At 36.9% G+C, this 15,856-nt stretch overlaps 1 protein-coding gene across 2 annotated transcripts in view; it reads left to right on the top strand.

Annotated features, from left to right (window-relative positions):
* The window catches only part of Stag1 (STAG1 cohesin complex component), a 305,897-nt gene that overhangs the window by 142,363 nt on the left and 147,678 nt on the right, over window positions 1–15,856 (top strand). For both annotated transcript variants that reach the window (XM_075964871.1, XM_075964872.1), the window contains exon 5: window positions 3,370–3,466. In XM_075964871.1, coding sequence (XP_075820986.1) covers window positions 3,370–3,466 — 97 coding nt within the window. The remainder of the gene's footprint in view (window positions 1–3,369; window positions 3,467–15,856) is intronic.

Raw genomic sequence — 15,856 nt, 5'->3', positions numbered from 1 at the left:
TATTAAAGGTTTGTGCCACCACCACCTGCTGCCATCAAGCTTTTTTGTTGTTTTCTTTTCTGGTTGTTTGATGGGGAGGGGTCTTGAACTTCATACCTAAGAGCCATACTTTGACAGCTCTGTCCATTTCTAGTTCTCACCTTTATCTTACAGTTCCTGCCACCTTAAACAGACCTGAACCATCAACTGCGTTTTTCAACCTCTTTTGTCACCAACATCTAATTTTTTGTTAACTTTTAAAACAAAACTTCTGAGGCGTAAATGTGATGCTGCAGGAGAGAAATTTTAAGTCAGAAAATCTTCTCCTTATTTGAAAGAAACCTCTTCTCGATAAGGAGTCCTGAAAGGGAAAACATGACCAACCATGGAGTTTAATTCAAATGGATTGAAAATACCTACCTAGTATTTGTATTGACATGAAGCCTCTACAAAGCAGACATTACTGGATCTTATTTATTATTGGTAGAATGAAACTTGGTGTATTAACTTTACATTTTATGGTTGCGTAATCTGGTAATATTTGTGTGATGTTGATTTTTATTGACACATTCTAGAATTATCTTGGAAAGGAATCTGAATGTGGAATTGCTTGGATCAAGATGGTCCGTGGACATGCCTGAAAAGGATTTTATATTGTAGTTAGTTCTGGTGGCTCATCCTGAATACTGGCTGCAACATTTAATGATCTGGTCCCTAGATTGAGTCAAGAGGCGAGGAAAAGTTGAACAGTAGTGTACATGTGGTAATTTACTGCTCTCTTTATTTGACAATGAATGTAATGCGTGTAGAAGGACTAAGTTCCTCCTGCTTTGTTTTTCCTGTAATGATGTATTGAAACAATACTGTGAGCAAATGACCCCTTTTTCTCTTAGTTCAGGGCATTTTTTTTTATCACAGAAATAGAAAATAAACTAGCAGATCTTGTGTTTATTTTGTGTATTAACCAGTCTGCTAGTTATGTTTAAAATAGAAAAAGAACTATACCAACACCAAAAGGTGTGTACATAAGAGTTTGGTTGTAATATCCCTAAAGTAGAAGCACCATTAATGTATCAAGTTTAGGGAACAAATTTCTTTCGTTTTGTAATGAAAGAATCACTGATATTGAAAAACAAACAGTAAACAATGTAATCAGAAATTGATAACACTTAACTTTAATCACTGAACTAAGGAGGCAAAGGTATATAAGGCCAACCTGTTCTGCACAGTAAATTTCATGCTAGGCAGGGTATGCTGCATAGTGACACCAGAACCTGTCTTAAAAAGACATCGAAAACATGTGGTTGTACACACACAAACGCACACAACAATACACACCAATAACAATGTGAATGAATGTGATACAGTTTTTTTGAAGGATGATGCATACCTTATATGAACTTTAAAAATTATTCTTCTCAAACTAATTGTCAGTTATAAATATCACTAAAATAGTTTACTTTTGGGCTGAAGAGGGTTTCATGTGGGAAGGGAGATTGAGAATATATTTCAATTCTTGAAATATTTTATGTCTTTATCTGGTTATGATTATATATCTACATTTGTAGAATTTTCTCATTATATAATTTAATTTTATGCATGTCACTTTATTAAATATATTTTCATGCACTTTTTTTCCCCCCAAGACAGGGTTTCTCTGTGGTTTTGGAGCCTGCCCTGGAACTAGCTCTTGTAGACGAGGCTGGTCTCGAACTCATAGAGATCCGCCTGCCTCTGCCTCCCAATTCTGGGATTAAAGGCATGCGCCACCATCTTTTTAAATATTTATTTATTTATTATGTATACAGTATTCTGTCTGCATGTATGCCTGCAGGCCAGAAGAGGGCACCAGACCTCATTACAGATGGTTGTGAGCCACCATGTGGTTGCTGGGAATTGAACTCAGGACCTTTGGAAGAGCAGGCAATGCTCTTAACCACTGAGCCATCTCTCCAGCCCCCTGAGCCATCTCTCCAGCCCCCACCATTTTTTTTAAAAAATTGATTTTATACATTTCCTCTGAAGCTATACAACCTCTTCCACTGGATAAAGTCTTAAGCAATTTTAATTAGAATGACAGTTAATTAGATTAGATTAAATTGAATTAGAATGGCAGTTAGATTTTTAAAAATATGGTAAACATAGGCTTTATTAATCTAATACTAAAATTTTAAAAGGAATTCAGAACATAATGCTTATTTCTAAACTTACTTTCTGTATCCTTTGTGACGTACAAAGTTAATTTTTCTCTAGATGTTTTAGCATCTCTATTTGATTGCAGTCCACTTATCCATTGGTTTTTCTAACTAATGCTGATTTTGTTAAGTTACTTTGTACATAAACATTTATCCAGCTATCTTGTCACCGTTACTAATCTGCTGAATAACATTAGTAGACTTTGGTCTTTTTATAATTTTTTATTTTACATATATAATGATGGATTATCATTTTGGCATTTTTTATGTGTATATAATCAGACAATCAGTGTCTTCCATTGTCCATACTATTTATCTTCCCAGCTAATCACTAGCTTAATTTTTTCCTCCCATGTGCTCTCCTCTTCTTCCTTACGTCCCTGCTTCAACACCCTCCTTTTTTGGTAAACCAGAGCTTAATCAGGATTACATGATAGAATCAAACATGACTGGGGGAGATCGTGAGAACTTATAAGTAGGTACATCACTAAAGAAAGTTAGATTTTGGTGTTCTTATTACATGTCATTGCTTTTTTGCAATATTTCACTAATGTTTGCTTTTAATACAGGCTATATTGGGTGGTTGACTTATTTCTGGTTATTTGAAGTATCTTAAACATTCAAACAGCTAGATCATTTAGGATTTTGTCTTTTCTTAAGTATATATTTAAGCTATTTTATTGTAAAAATATGGAAAAATAGTTGCATCAGTGATTTTATTACTCTCTGAAATCTAGTAAGTAGTACAGAAGTTTTTCCTATAATTTTGATTCATACATTTCATTTGCCAATACAGAACCATCCTTACATTACTTAAAAAATTGCTTGTTGCCTTGATATGCATTCTTTGTGTACACTATAGTGGATTAAGTTTGCTAAACTTAAAAATCTCATATCTATATATAAGTCAATTTTAATATTTATCATATAAGCTTAAAATTATTTTGTTTAATAGTAACTTACTTTGATGAGATTTTTATTGTCAGCTTTATTGTAAACAAATCTTTGAGCTCTGGTAATGAACCTTTTATCAACCTTATAAATAGAGAAGTGTGCTTTTATTTGACAACAGAGCACTAGCTTCAGGTAAGATATTGTCTTATTTAATCACTTTCATATACACACACTTTAAAAAAATCTGTTTAGTGTATTGTCAAAATTTTTTAAAATTATTTTTGTATTCTTTTCCCTACAGTCCGTGGTGGATGACTGGATTGAATCATATAAACAAGACAGGGACATCGCACTTCTGGATTTAATCAACTTTTTTATCCAGTGTTCAGGATGTCGAGGTACACAGTTGTAAAATACATGCTGTTTATTGAACCTGTCACTTTATCAGTGTAACTTTACCTGCCACTACAATTTTGTTTTGATCATTTTTAGCAGAGTGTGTTTTAAGGGTATTTGCTCTTTTCCTGGTCAGTGTTACCTGCCTAAGTAGCAATGCATTTCTGTCTTTCAAAATCTTCAAGAAAAACAGAAAATTACTGTTTATGATTGCTTTTTAATCATAAATTTTAGCATTAATTTTTTGTCTTCATTTTTAACCAAGTTTCGACAGTGAGTGTGATGCTTAATCTTGTCAACTTCATTTAATTTAGACCATCATGGAAACATACCTTTGGGTGTTATAAGGATGTTTCTACAAACATGCCAGTGAACAGGGTAGATGCATCATTAATCATCACATTGAGGCACCAAAAACAGTAAAAGGAGAATGCAAACTGATTGCCAGCATTCTTCTCTGCTTTCCGATTGTATCTTTTAGTTTTATTTCTTTGTTTCAGTACATTTAGTTTTTTATTGAAATGAAAATTGTTATAGGTATTTCCAAAGATACTAATACATGCTCTTTGAAGTGGGGAGCTTGTTTTCTCTGCCTGTCCATTTGGTGTTGTTCTGTTTATCCATCTTGTACCCTGATATACATCTCTTAACTTTGATTGGGGTGGGTTTTTTGTTGGTCTGTCTGTCTGTCTGTTTGTTTGTTTGTTTTTAAAGATTTTTCAAGAAATGTTTTCTCTGTAGCTTTGGAACCTGTCCTGGAACTAGCTCTTGTAGATCAGGCTGGCCTCAAACTCACAGAGATCCACTGGCCTCTGCCTTCCGAGTGTTGGGATTAAAGGCGTGCGCCACCACCGCCTGGTGGTTGAAAATATTGCCTTTGATTCTTCTACACATTTGCTTTGTAGGCTTGCCCTTTTGTGTCCCAGAGTTCTTTCATGTTCCTTTCATGGGATTTATTAGATTTAATATTTTCTTTTGAATGTTTTCCTGTTCCTGTAACTTGTCTTTAAGGCCTGATATTCTCTCTTCCACTTGATCCAGTCTATAGATGCAAATCTTTGAACTTTGACTTTCTGGGTTTCTGTTTTTTGCGTTTTTATGTCAAGTTGCCTTTTCTTTAGAGATTCTCTTTAATGAATTCTATTTTCACATTTTTATTAATTTTTATTTTATATTTTATTCATCGTTTTTGCCTTTGTGGTTTTTATTTTGGCATTTATTTATATTCTCTTTGAGTTCCTCGAACATTTTTGTAATTGGTGTTTTGAAATCATTGTCTTTTTTTTAAAGTTCAAACTAGTTTTTTTATAAAGTATATTCTGATCACAGTTTCCACTCCCCCCCCCCTCCCTGTTGTCCCACCCACCCAAATCCACACTCTTTCTTATTAGAATACTAACGAACAAATTGCCTTATGTATTAACTAAGTTGCTTTTCTAAGGGATTATCAATCAACACTGTGGTTCAAATTTCTGGAGGAGAAAAATTGTTTTTATTTTTGTGTGTGGCATGTGTTCTTGCAATGGGACCTAGGCATCTGGAGTTAGGTTATTAGTGGTGTTTATTGGTCTGGCTATCTGCTCTCACCTTTGTTAAATGGGTGTTAGAATTTTTGTTGTTATCATATTTTTTCACATTGTAGATCAGGTACTTGGTGCCCTGAATACAGTTTGGGGGGCGGCAACTTAACATACTTGAATGGAATTTCTGAAGTGTTCCCAGCCCAGCTAGAGAAAATTTTCACTTCTCATTCTAAAACCAAACCTTCTCTGGGTTTAGATTAATACTCTGCTAATGTTCAGATTCTTTGTAGGACTGTCTAGGATCTATGTCTAGGTTCTACAGGTGGTTTTGGGGTGTCAGGGTTAAGGGTCACAGTGCAAATTGATAATTCTTCAGAAATTCAGGAAGTAGAATTCTGTTCTATTTTCAGGTGAAGGTGGAAGGAGTAATACTGTCTGGGGTCATTTAAAGGATGAGGGTTTGGGGTGTGGTTTGACCAACTGACACAAGGGGTTCCTGCCTGGAGTCATTGTCACAGGGTGCCATGTGGTACCTGTCAATATTGAGAATGCCCTCCGACCTGTGGTTGGACTGGGTCTGTGCATGGGGTTCTGGGACAGTTTTTCTTTTGGGCTATGCTAAAGAGTTAGCACATGATGAGGGACATATTTTTCTACAACACTCTGTTCCTAGAAGACACTTAGGGAATATTTTTTTACCTTTTTTTTTATGCTTGTGTTTGGACCCACATTCTGATATATTTTCTTCAAGCATTCTATTACTGAATTTCTATCATATATCATAGCATGTGTTGGAGTATTAAACTAAGTTTTAAACCATTTTAGAAGCACAGAACACAGAATTTACTGACATTTTAAATGTAAATTTAGTTTTTCACTATCATTTCTTTTGTCTCATGTAAAGAGCTTGAACACTAAAAATGAGGTTATTTTAACAGTGTTAAGATTTGAGGAAAATGTTTAGACATCTTTAATGAACGATGAACAATCCTTACTTTCAGAAATGGGTTACCTATCACCAGTCAACCAAATTTTAAAATTTGATAAACTAACATTTAATGAGTTGCCTGTTCTAATGAAGATACCATGCCCCTTGTATAGTCCTGAGAGACTAGGTAACTAACTGACAGTCACGTGCCAGTATGTGATTTTTTTTTCTTTTTGGCATTTGCTTTATCTATCACTGTTTTATATGATCCAGAGTTCGGACATCATTTTTGTTTTGAATGAGCAGGTTTATTAAGGAATAAATAAGGAAGGGGAGGGAGAGGAAGAAAGACTGGAATGTCATATAGGTGGGTACTAGGTCAGATAGTCTGGAAGTCCCTTTAGGCAGTCAGCTGGAGTTCTCCATAGAGTACTGGCACAGAAGATATTGCCTTGATTGGTACTTCCAAGGAAAGCAAATACTAATAGATAGAGATAACATAGAGCACAAAAGTTCAGACAGTCCTGAAGTTCCTCAGTTAGTGCTCTTCATAACTCAGCTGCCCATGGCTGAACTTCCGCTCTTCTTAGTCACTGTAGTACTTCTTATGGCATGAGATAAATAATAGTCGTAACTTTACTCTTGTGCTGTTATTCTCCGTTCCTTGTCACAATCCATTTCTAGAGAACACGTCTGAGAAAATCATGTTTGGGTCTGAACCTTAGGGATAAATGGGAGAACCCACTTACAGAGCTCGTTTCTCCAAAAACATAAATAACAGATGCTAATTTACCAATATAATGCACAACCATCGTTATATTTTTAGCTAGCTGTGTTACAAAGTATAGACTGCCATCTAGAGACAGACTCATCAGTGAAAATACAATCACAACTTTTAAGACATTCTAAAATATTTTATAAAATATCTTCTTAATAAGTTTTTATTCCCCCCCCCCATTCATACATAACCTAGGTAATTCACATACACCTCAACATATTTAACAAATTTTGTTCGAAATGTTTTTTGGAAAACAAGAATATGTGCTCTTTCCCTCTGCACTTCTCCCAGCTCCCCTTCTTAGCTCTTTAAAAATACTCTTACAGGCACTGTACTACTTACTTAATTAGTGAGCCCTGCATTTACTGTATGTTGGTATTTCTTTATTGAATCGCTATTAGTTTTAGTAATCTAGCACTGCTTTTCTTTTCCTAATGTTTTCTTACCAATTAATTGATACTTGTTAGCAATCTCTTTTTAATTTAATTTATTTATTAAAAATTTCCACCTCCGTAGCCGGGCGGTGGTTGCGCACGCCTTTAATCCCAGCACTCGGGAGGCAGAGGCAGGTGGATCTCTGTGAGTTCGAGACCAGCCTGGTCTACAGAGCTAGTTCCAGGACAGGCTCCAAAGCCACAGAGAAACCCTGTCTCGAAAAACCAAAAAAAAAAAAAAAAAAAAAAAAGAAAAATCAAAAAAAAAAATTTCCACCTCGTCCCATCCACCCATTTCCCTCCCCTCCCCGTTACTCTCCAGTCCTAAGAGAAGTCAGGGTGCCCTGTCCTGGGAAGTCCAAGGCCCTCCCCCCTCCATCCAGGTCTAGGAAAGTGTGCTTCCAAACTGAGTAGGCTCCCAAAAAGCCAGTACATGCAGTAGACTCAAAACCCAGTGTCATTATCATTGTCTTCTCAATCTTCTCTCATTGTCAGCCACATTCAGAGAGTCTGGTTTGATCACATGCTCTTTCAGTCCCAGTCCAGCTGGCCTTGGTGAGCTCCCATTAGATCAGTCCCACCGTCTCCCTGGGTGGACTCACCCCTCATGGTCCTGACTTCCTTGTTCATGTTCTCCCTCCCTCTGCTGTTCATCTGGACCTTGGGAGCTCAGTCCAGTGCTCCAATGTGGGTCTCTGTCTCTATCTCCATCCCTCGCCAGATGAAGGTTCTATTGTGATATTCACCACAAGATGTTCATCAGTGTGGCTATGGGAGAAGGCCAGTTCAGACACCCTCTCCTCTACTGCCCAAGGACCTAGCTGGGGAAAATCCTCTTGGACACCTGGAAACCCCTCTAGAGCCAAGTCTCTTACCAACCCTAAAATGGCTCCCTTAGTTAAGATATCTTCTTCCCTGTTCACATATCCACCCTTCATCCATCTCAACCATCCCATTCCCCACAAGCTCTCCCCAAACCTTCCATTCTCCCTTCACTCTCCCCATCTCCTTTTCCCCCCAACCCCCCTGCCCCGCCCCGTGCTCCCAACTTTTGCCCGGCCATCTTGACTACTTCCAATATCCAGGAGGATAAATATATGTTTTTCTTCGGGTTCACCTTCTTATTTAGCTTCTCTAGGATCACAAACTATAGGCTCAATGTCCTTTGTTTATGGCTAGAATCTACTTATGAGTGAGTACATACCATATTCCTCTTTTTGAGTCTGGGTTATCCCACTCAGTAAAGTGTTTTCTATTTCCATCCATTTGCATGCAAAATTCAAGATGTCATTGTTTTTTACCGCTGAGTAGAGCTCTAAAGTGTATATGTGCAATACCTTCTTTATTCATTCTTCTATTGAGGGACACCTAGGTTGTTTCCATATTCTGCCTATTACAAATAGTGCTGCTATGAACATAGTTGAACAAATGCTTTTGTAGTATGATTTGGCATCTCTTGGGTATATTCCCAAGAGTGGAATTGCTGGACCCTGAGGTAGGTTGACTCCCAGTTTCATGAGAAACCACCACACTGATTTCCAAAGTGGTTGTACAAGTTTGCATTCCCACCAACAATGGATGAGTGTTCCCCTTACTCCACATCCTCTCCAGCATAAGCTATCATTGGTGTTTTTTATTTTAGCCATTCTGACAGGTATAAGATGGTATCTCAAAGTTCTTTTGATTTGCATTTCCCTGATCGTTAAGGAGGTTGAACATGACCTTAAGTATCTTTTTGCCATTTGAACTTCTTCTGTTGAGAATTCTCTGTTCAGTTCAGTACCCCATTTTTTAATTGGGTTAATTAGAGTTTTAATGTCTAGTTTCTTGAGTTCTTTATATATTTTGGAGATCAGACCTTTGTCTGATGCAGGGTTGGTGAAGATCTTCTCCCATTCAGTAGGTTGCGTTTTTGTCTTAACGACAGTGTACTTTGCATTACAGAAGCTTCTCAGTTTCAGGAGGTCCCATTTATTCAATGAGGCCCTTAATGTCTGTGCTACTGGGGTTATACGTAAGAAGTGGTCTCCTGTGCCCATGTGTGGCAGACTACTTCCTACTTACTCTTCTATTCAGTGTGGTCAGATTAATATTGAGATCTTTAATCCATTTGGACTTGAGTTTTGTGCATGGTGATAGATATGGATCTATTTTCATTCTTCTACAGGTTGACATCCAGTTATTCCAGCACCATTTGTTAAAGATGCTTTTTTTTCTTCCATTGTATAATTTTAGCTCCTTTGTCGAAAATCAGGTGTTCATAGGTTTGTGGATTAATATCTGGGTCTTCAATTCGATTTCATTGGTCAACATCTCTGTTTTAATGCCAATATCAGGCTATTTTCATTACTGTAGCTCTATAATAGAGTTTGAAGTCAGGGATGGTAATGCCTCCGGAAGTACTTTTATTGTATAGGATTGTTTTGGCTATCCTGGGTTTTTTGCTTTTCCATATAAAGTTGATTATTGTTCTCTCTAGGTCTGTGAAGAATTTTGTAGGGATTGTGATGAGAATTGCATTGAATCTATAGATTTCTTTTGGTAGAATTGCCATTTTTACTATGTTCATCCTCCCAATCCAAGAGCATGGGAGAGCCTTCCATTTTCTGGTATCCTCTTTAGTTTCTTTCTTTAAAGACTTAAAGTTCTTGTCAAATAGATCTTTCACTTCTTTGGTTAGAGTTACCACAAGATACTTTATCCTATTTGTGGCTATCGTGAAAGATGATTTTTCTCTGATTTCCCTCTCTGCTTCCTTGTTCTTTGTGTATAAGTGGGCAACTGATTTTTTTTGGAGTTGCTCTTGTATCCTTCCACATTACTAAAAGTGTTTATCAGCTGTAGGAGTTCTTTGGTAGAGTTTTGGGGTTGCTTATGTACACTATCATATCATCTGCAAATAACGGAAGTTTGACTTATTCCTTTTCAATTCTCTTTCTTGGTTGAGTCTTTGTGTGGTTTTGGTATCAGGGTAAATGTAGCTTCATAAAAGGAGTTTGGCAATGCTCTTCTATTTTGTGAAACACATTAAGGAGTGCAAGTATTAGCTCGTCTTGGAAGTTCTGGTAGAATTCTACATTGAAACCATCTGATCCTGGGCTTTTTTTAGTAGGGAGGATTTTGATGAAAGCTTCTAATTCCTCGCGACTTACAGGTCTATAAATTTTCACCTGGTTTTGATTTAAGTTTGGTATATGGTACTTATCTAAAAAAATGTCCGTTTCTTTCACATTTTCCAATTTTGTGGCATTCAGGCTTTTGTAGTAAGATCTAATGATTCTCCGAATTTCCTCTGAGTCTGTGGTTTGTCACCCTTTTCATTTCTGATCTTATTAATTTGCGTATTCTCTCTCTGCCGTTTGATTAGTTTGGATAGGGAGTTGTCAATCTTGTTGATTTTCTCCAAGAACCAGCTCTTTGTTTCATTGATTCTTTGGATTGTTTTCTGTCTTTCTCTTTTGTTGATTTTAGCCCTCAGTTTGATTATTTCCAGTCTTCTACTCCTCCTGGGTGAGTCTGCTTCTTTTGTTTTCTAGAGCTCTCAGGTGTGCTGTTTATTCTCCAATGTGTACTTTCTCCGTTTTCTTCATGTGGGCACTTAGTGCTATGAACTTTCCTCTTAGCACTGTTTCATAGTGTCCCATAGGTTTTGATATATTGTGTTTTATTTTCGTTGAATTCAAGTAAGACTTTAATTTCTTTCTTTATTTCTTCCCTGACCCAAGGGTGGTTCAGTAGTTGACTATTCAGTTTCCATGAGTTTGTAGGCTTTCTGGAGGTAGAATTGTTGTTGAATTCTAACTTTATTCCATGATGACCCAATAGTACACGGGTGGTTACTACAATTTCTTTGTATCTATGGATGTTTGCTTTGTTACCTATTATGTGATCAATTTTTGAGAAGGTTCCATGAGATGCTAAGAAGACAGTATATTTTCTGTTTGGGTGGAATGTTCTATAGATGCCTTTTAAGTCCATTTGGTTCATTACATCTGTTAATTCTCTTATTTCTCTGTTAAATTTCTTTCTGATTGACCTGTCCATTGGTGAGAGAGGAATGTTGAAATCTCCTACTCTTAGAGCGTGGGGTTTGATGTATGCTTTGAGTTCTAGTAATGTTTCTTTTACTTATGTGGGTGCTTTTATATTAGGGATGTAGATATTCAGGATTGAGACTTCCTCCTGATGAATTGTTCCTGTTATGAGTATAAAGTGTCGTTCTTCATCTCTTTTGATTGATTTTAGTTTGAAATCAATTTTGTTAGATATTAGTATAGCCACACCTGCTTGTTTCTTTGATTTTTTTTAAAGATTTATTTATTATGTATACAGTATTCTCAGTATTCTGTCTGCATGTATGTCTGCAGGCCAGAAGAGGGCACCAGATCTCATCACAGATGGTTGTGAGCTACCATGTGGTTGCTGGGAATTGAACTCAGGACCTTTGGAAGAGCAGGCAGTACTCTCAACCACTGAGCCATCTCTCCAGCCCTCTGTTTGTTTCTTTGGTCCATTTGATTGGAAAACCTTTTCCCAACCCTTTACTCTGAGGTAGTGTCTGTCTTTGATGTTGAGGTGTTTCTTGTAAACAGCAGAATGTTGGATCCTGTTGTTATATCCATTCTCTTAACCTGTGCCTTTTTATTGGTGAATTGATTCCATTGATATTAAGTGATATTAATGACCAGTGATTGTTAACTCCTGTTATTTTTTTTTTTTTGGTGGTAGTGTTTGTGTGTTTCCCTTCTTTGAATTGTGGTGGTTTAGGGTTCTGAAATGCTTGTTTTATTATGGGTGTTGTTGGCTCCTTGGTTTGTGGTTTTCCTTCTAGTATTTTCTGTAAGGCTAGGTTTGTGGCTACATATTATTTAAATCTGTTTTTGTCCTGGAATATCTCCATCGATCGTGAATGCAAGCTTTGCTGGGTATAGTAGTAGTCTGGGCTTGCATCCATGGTCTCTTACTGTCTATAGCATATGTATCCAAGACCTTCTGGCTTTCATGGTTTCCATTGAGAAGTCAGGTGTAATTCTGATAGGTTTCCCTTTATATGTTACTTGACATTTTCCCCTTGCAGCTCTTAATATTCTTTCTTTAATCTGTGTGTTTTGTGTTTTGATTATTATGTGGCGAGGGGATTTTTGTTTTGATCCAGTTTATTTGGTGTTCTGTATGCTTCTTGTAACTTCATAGGAATATCCTTCTTTATGTTGGGAAAGTTTTCTTCTATAATTTTGTTGAATATATTTTCTGGGCCTCTGAGCTGTAATTCTTCTCCTTCTTCTACTCCTATTATTCTTAGGTTTGGTCTTTTCATGGTGTCCCAGATTTCCTGGATGATTTGTGTTAAGAATTTGTTGGATTTGTTATTTTCTTTAATCAATGATTTTTTTCCTCTATAATATCTTCGACACCTGAGATTCTTCCTTCTATCTCTTGTATTCTGTTGGTTATACTTGTTTCTGTAGTTCCTGTTTGTTTACCCAGATTTTTCATATCCAGCCTTCCCCAATTTTGTGTCTTCTTCATTACCTCCATTTCATTTTTCAAGTCTTGAACTGTTTCCATTACCTGTTTGATTGCTTTATCTTGGTTTTCTTGGATATCTTTGAGAGATTTATTCATTCTTTCTACCTTTTTGTTTGTCTTCTCCATTTATTTAAAGCAGTTTTTCACATCCTGTTAAGGTCCTCTATTATTTTCATTATGTTATGTTTAAAGTCGATTTCTTCTACTTCTTCTGGAATAGGGTGTTTCAGTCTTATTGTTGTGTGACTCCTGGATTCTGGTGTTGTCATGTAGCCTTTTAGGTTTTTGGAGGAATTCTTGCATTGGCGCCTGCCCATCTTTTCCTTCAAATGCAGCCAGGAGAGTCTTGGTGTCTTGGTCCAATCTTTGCTGTGACTGACCTTCTGGGTTCATCTCCTCAGTGCAGGAGCAGAAACTGTTCCAGGGCCAAGGGCCTTGTGGACAATAGGGCAGGCTTGGGGGAATTAAGAAGCCCCTGCAGCAGGAGCTGGAGAGGCCCTGTGCTCCCTTCTCGCACTTTCTGCCCCAGGATGGCACATACTCATCCATCTGGATGGATCTCCTCAGTCCAGGAACAGGGACTTCTGGTAGTCCAAGGACCCTGCAGACAAAAGGATGAACTTGGGGGGAGGGCTGGGTCATGTGGAATAAAGAAGCCCCTGCAGCAGGAGTAGGAGGTGCCTTGCACTCCCTTCTGGTTAGGCAGACACTCACCCCTCTGGGTGGATAGCCTGAGTGCAGGAGCAGGAACTGTTACTGGGCCAAGGACTTTCCAGACAATTGGGCAGGCTTGGGGGAGGCAAGGTCTTGTTGAATAATGAAGCCCCCACAGCAGGAGCTGGAGGGGCCCTGCTCTCCCTTCTCCGACCATCTGCCCCAGGATGGCACACACTCACCTGTCTGGATGGAACTCCCCAGCACAAGAAAGTAAAAATGAAAGAAACGAGAGAGAGAGAGAGAGAGAGAGAGAGAGAGAGAGAGAGAGAGAACCAAAAGTTGGCCCTGTCATGTTTATAGTATCCCTTTAACATCACAATATTAGGTAATATTTATTAAGAATCTGTAACTCTAATCTTTTAAATAAAAGGATGGTTCATATATAGAACACTTGGAAGGACTTTTCTGTTTGGAATACTTTTTGCTAGTATAGAAGGGTTATTATATTTCATCACATCTTGGTGTCAGTGACATCAAGTTCTGAGTATGCAATGTGATGTCATTAAAAACTAGAAACTATAATATTATTTGAAATACTGTTATACTATCAGGTAGCAAGAATTTACCTGTTTTTAGTCTCTTGTCTTTTATTTCTTCAGGTAACTGTCACCTTTATGCATTTTTATTTTTACTTGGCCTGAGACAAAGGTTAGGTTCCTACTATGGCTAGTACAGGACCTAGGGGAAGGAAAGTTTCAAATGGTAAAGAAGCATCAAAGAAGAGGATTCCAGTTCTCCATACTATAATAATGTTTACATACATACCTTTGAGACAGTTTACTACTTCTTTATTTCATTCTCCTAAATCTGGTAAATATACGATATTTTGGATAAGGGTATCTAGTGCTGTTGGCCCTTTTTTCTCTGTATATGAAGACTGTAGGTAGAAATGGTTAGACAACTGCTGGAATTACTTTCTGGTTCTAAGAGAAAGGTTCAGTTCTTCCATGCCCTCTTGTGCCTCACAACCATCTGTAACTCCAGTTCTAGTGGATTTGACTCCTCTTGCAGGCACCAGGCATACACTCATATTAAAAAAAATAATAAAAATAATTTTTTAAAAGGATTTATTCTACTCATTTATGTATACTTTGTTTTGAGAAATATATCCTTCGAGATATTTCAGAAACATATGTTATATATTTCTTACCCCTCAAATATCAGTCATGTTTTCTTTTTCCTGAACGTAACCAGGTTTTTCAGTTTACTACATACCTTTTTAGTAATATTTTAATATATGGTATATATTTAAGTATTTCTTTTGGAATATATGAGTGTATCGTGCACATTATTCTCTATCAATCCCAGATGGCATTAATGTATTTTGACAGTTCAGTGGAGCCCTTAATAATGAATAACAAATAGTGATTAGTCATCACCATTCTGTCAAAGTATATCAGTTACTAGCCAAATCTGTTTGCAAATTGCTATTAGAGGTCTTAGTTTTCTCATCTGTACATTGAGAAAGACTAGTACATTCTCATAAAACTGTTGGGCAAATTAAATGTATTGACATGAAAGCTTGTTAGTAGATAGTGAGTAAGCACTCAGTTACTGACTGTTGCTACCACTGTCAGCATTGTTTTTTTTTCTAATGTGATTTTTATACATGGCATGTCACTTCTTAATTTTTGCTATTACAGTGATTCCCAGGATTCTTGTAAATTACTTACACATTTTTAAATATATGACTGCTTTGTATAAGTATTCTCAGTATCAAAGAATTTATGAATTTGTAGTTTTCTTAAATGTTTGAAAAATTACATACCACAGAGGTTGAACTAAGCCTTTCTCTCACGATCATTTTTAATCATTTTATGTGGAGATAAGGTTTTGCTCTATAGCTTGATATGACCTCAAACTCAGAAACTTCCTGTGTAAGTCCAAGGGCTGGGATTACAGGTATGCGCCACCAAGCCTATCCCAAGTTATTATTTATTGTTAAAAACAGAATCTTTAAATTCTTTTCTTCATTGGAAATATTGCCTTCCTGGAAAGACATTATCAAATAATCTTCTATGTTTTTTTTTCAAAAAGGTGTGTGTCTGTGTGTTTGTGTGTTTAATTCACTTGTCTATGTTGGTAATAAGTTAAATAGTTCAAGATTCTCTCGTGAGTTTTTAATGTTTAAAAGAGCATTTAATCTCAGTGTTTCTCTTTCTTTGTTTTAAGAATTTTATTTCTATGGATGTAGTACATCACAAATATGTTGTTCACTCCCTCCTCTCTCCTTGTCATATAGTCTTATCATGTAGAGAGGTTAGGCTGAGATCATGGTCATGTATTATTATGCCAAAGCAGACATATATACATCTTTATAATTCAAAATACAAAGCCCTGGAGGTAGCTCAGCAAGTAATGGTGTTTGGTGTCAAGCCTGGCAGCCCATATTTGATCCCTTCATGGGGTAAAGGAAGAACTGGCTTTTGCAAGTTGTCCTCTGACTCCCAACTATGGGCCCACATGCACACACACATTTACAT

Source organism: Microtus pennsylvanicus, chromosome 3, assembly GCF_037038515.1.
Source record: "Microtus pennsylvanicus isolate mMicPen1 chromosome 3, mMicPen1.hap1, whole genome shotgun sequence".
Lineage (NCBI taxonomy): Eukaryota > Metazoa > Chordata > Mammalia > Rodentia > Cricetidae > Microtus > Microtus pennsylvanicus.
The sequence above is the reverse complement of the archived record's forward strand: the minus strand, read 5'-3'. Positions and strand labels throughout refer to the sequence as shown.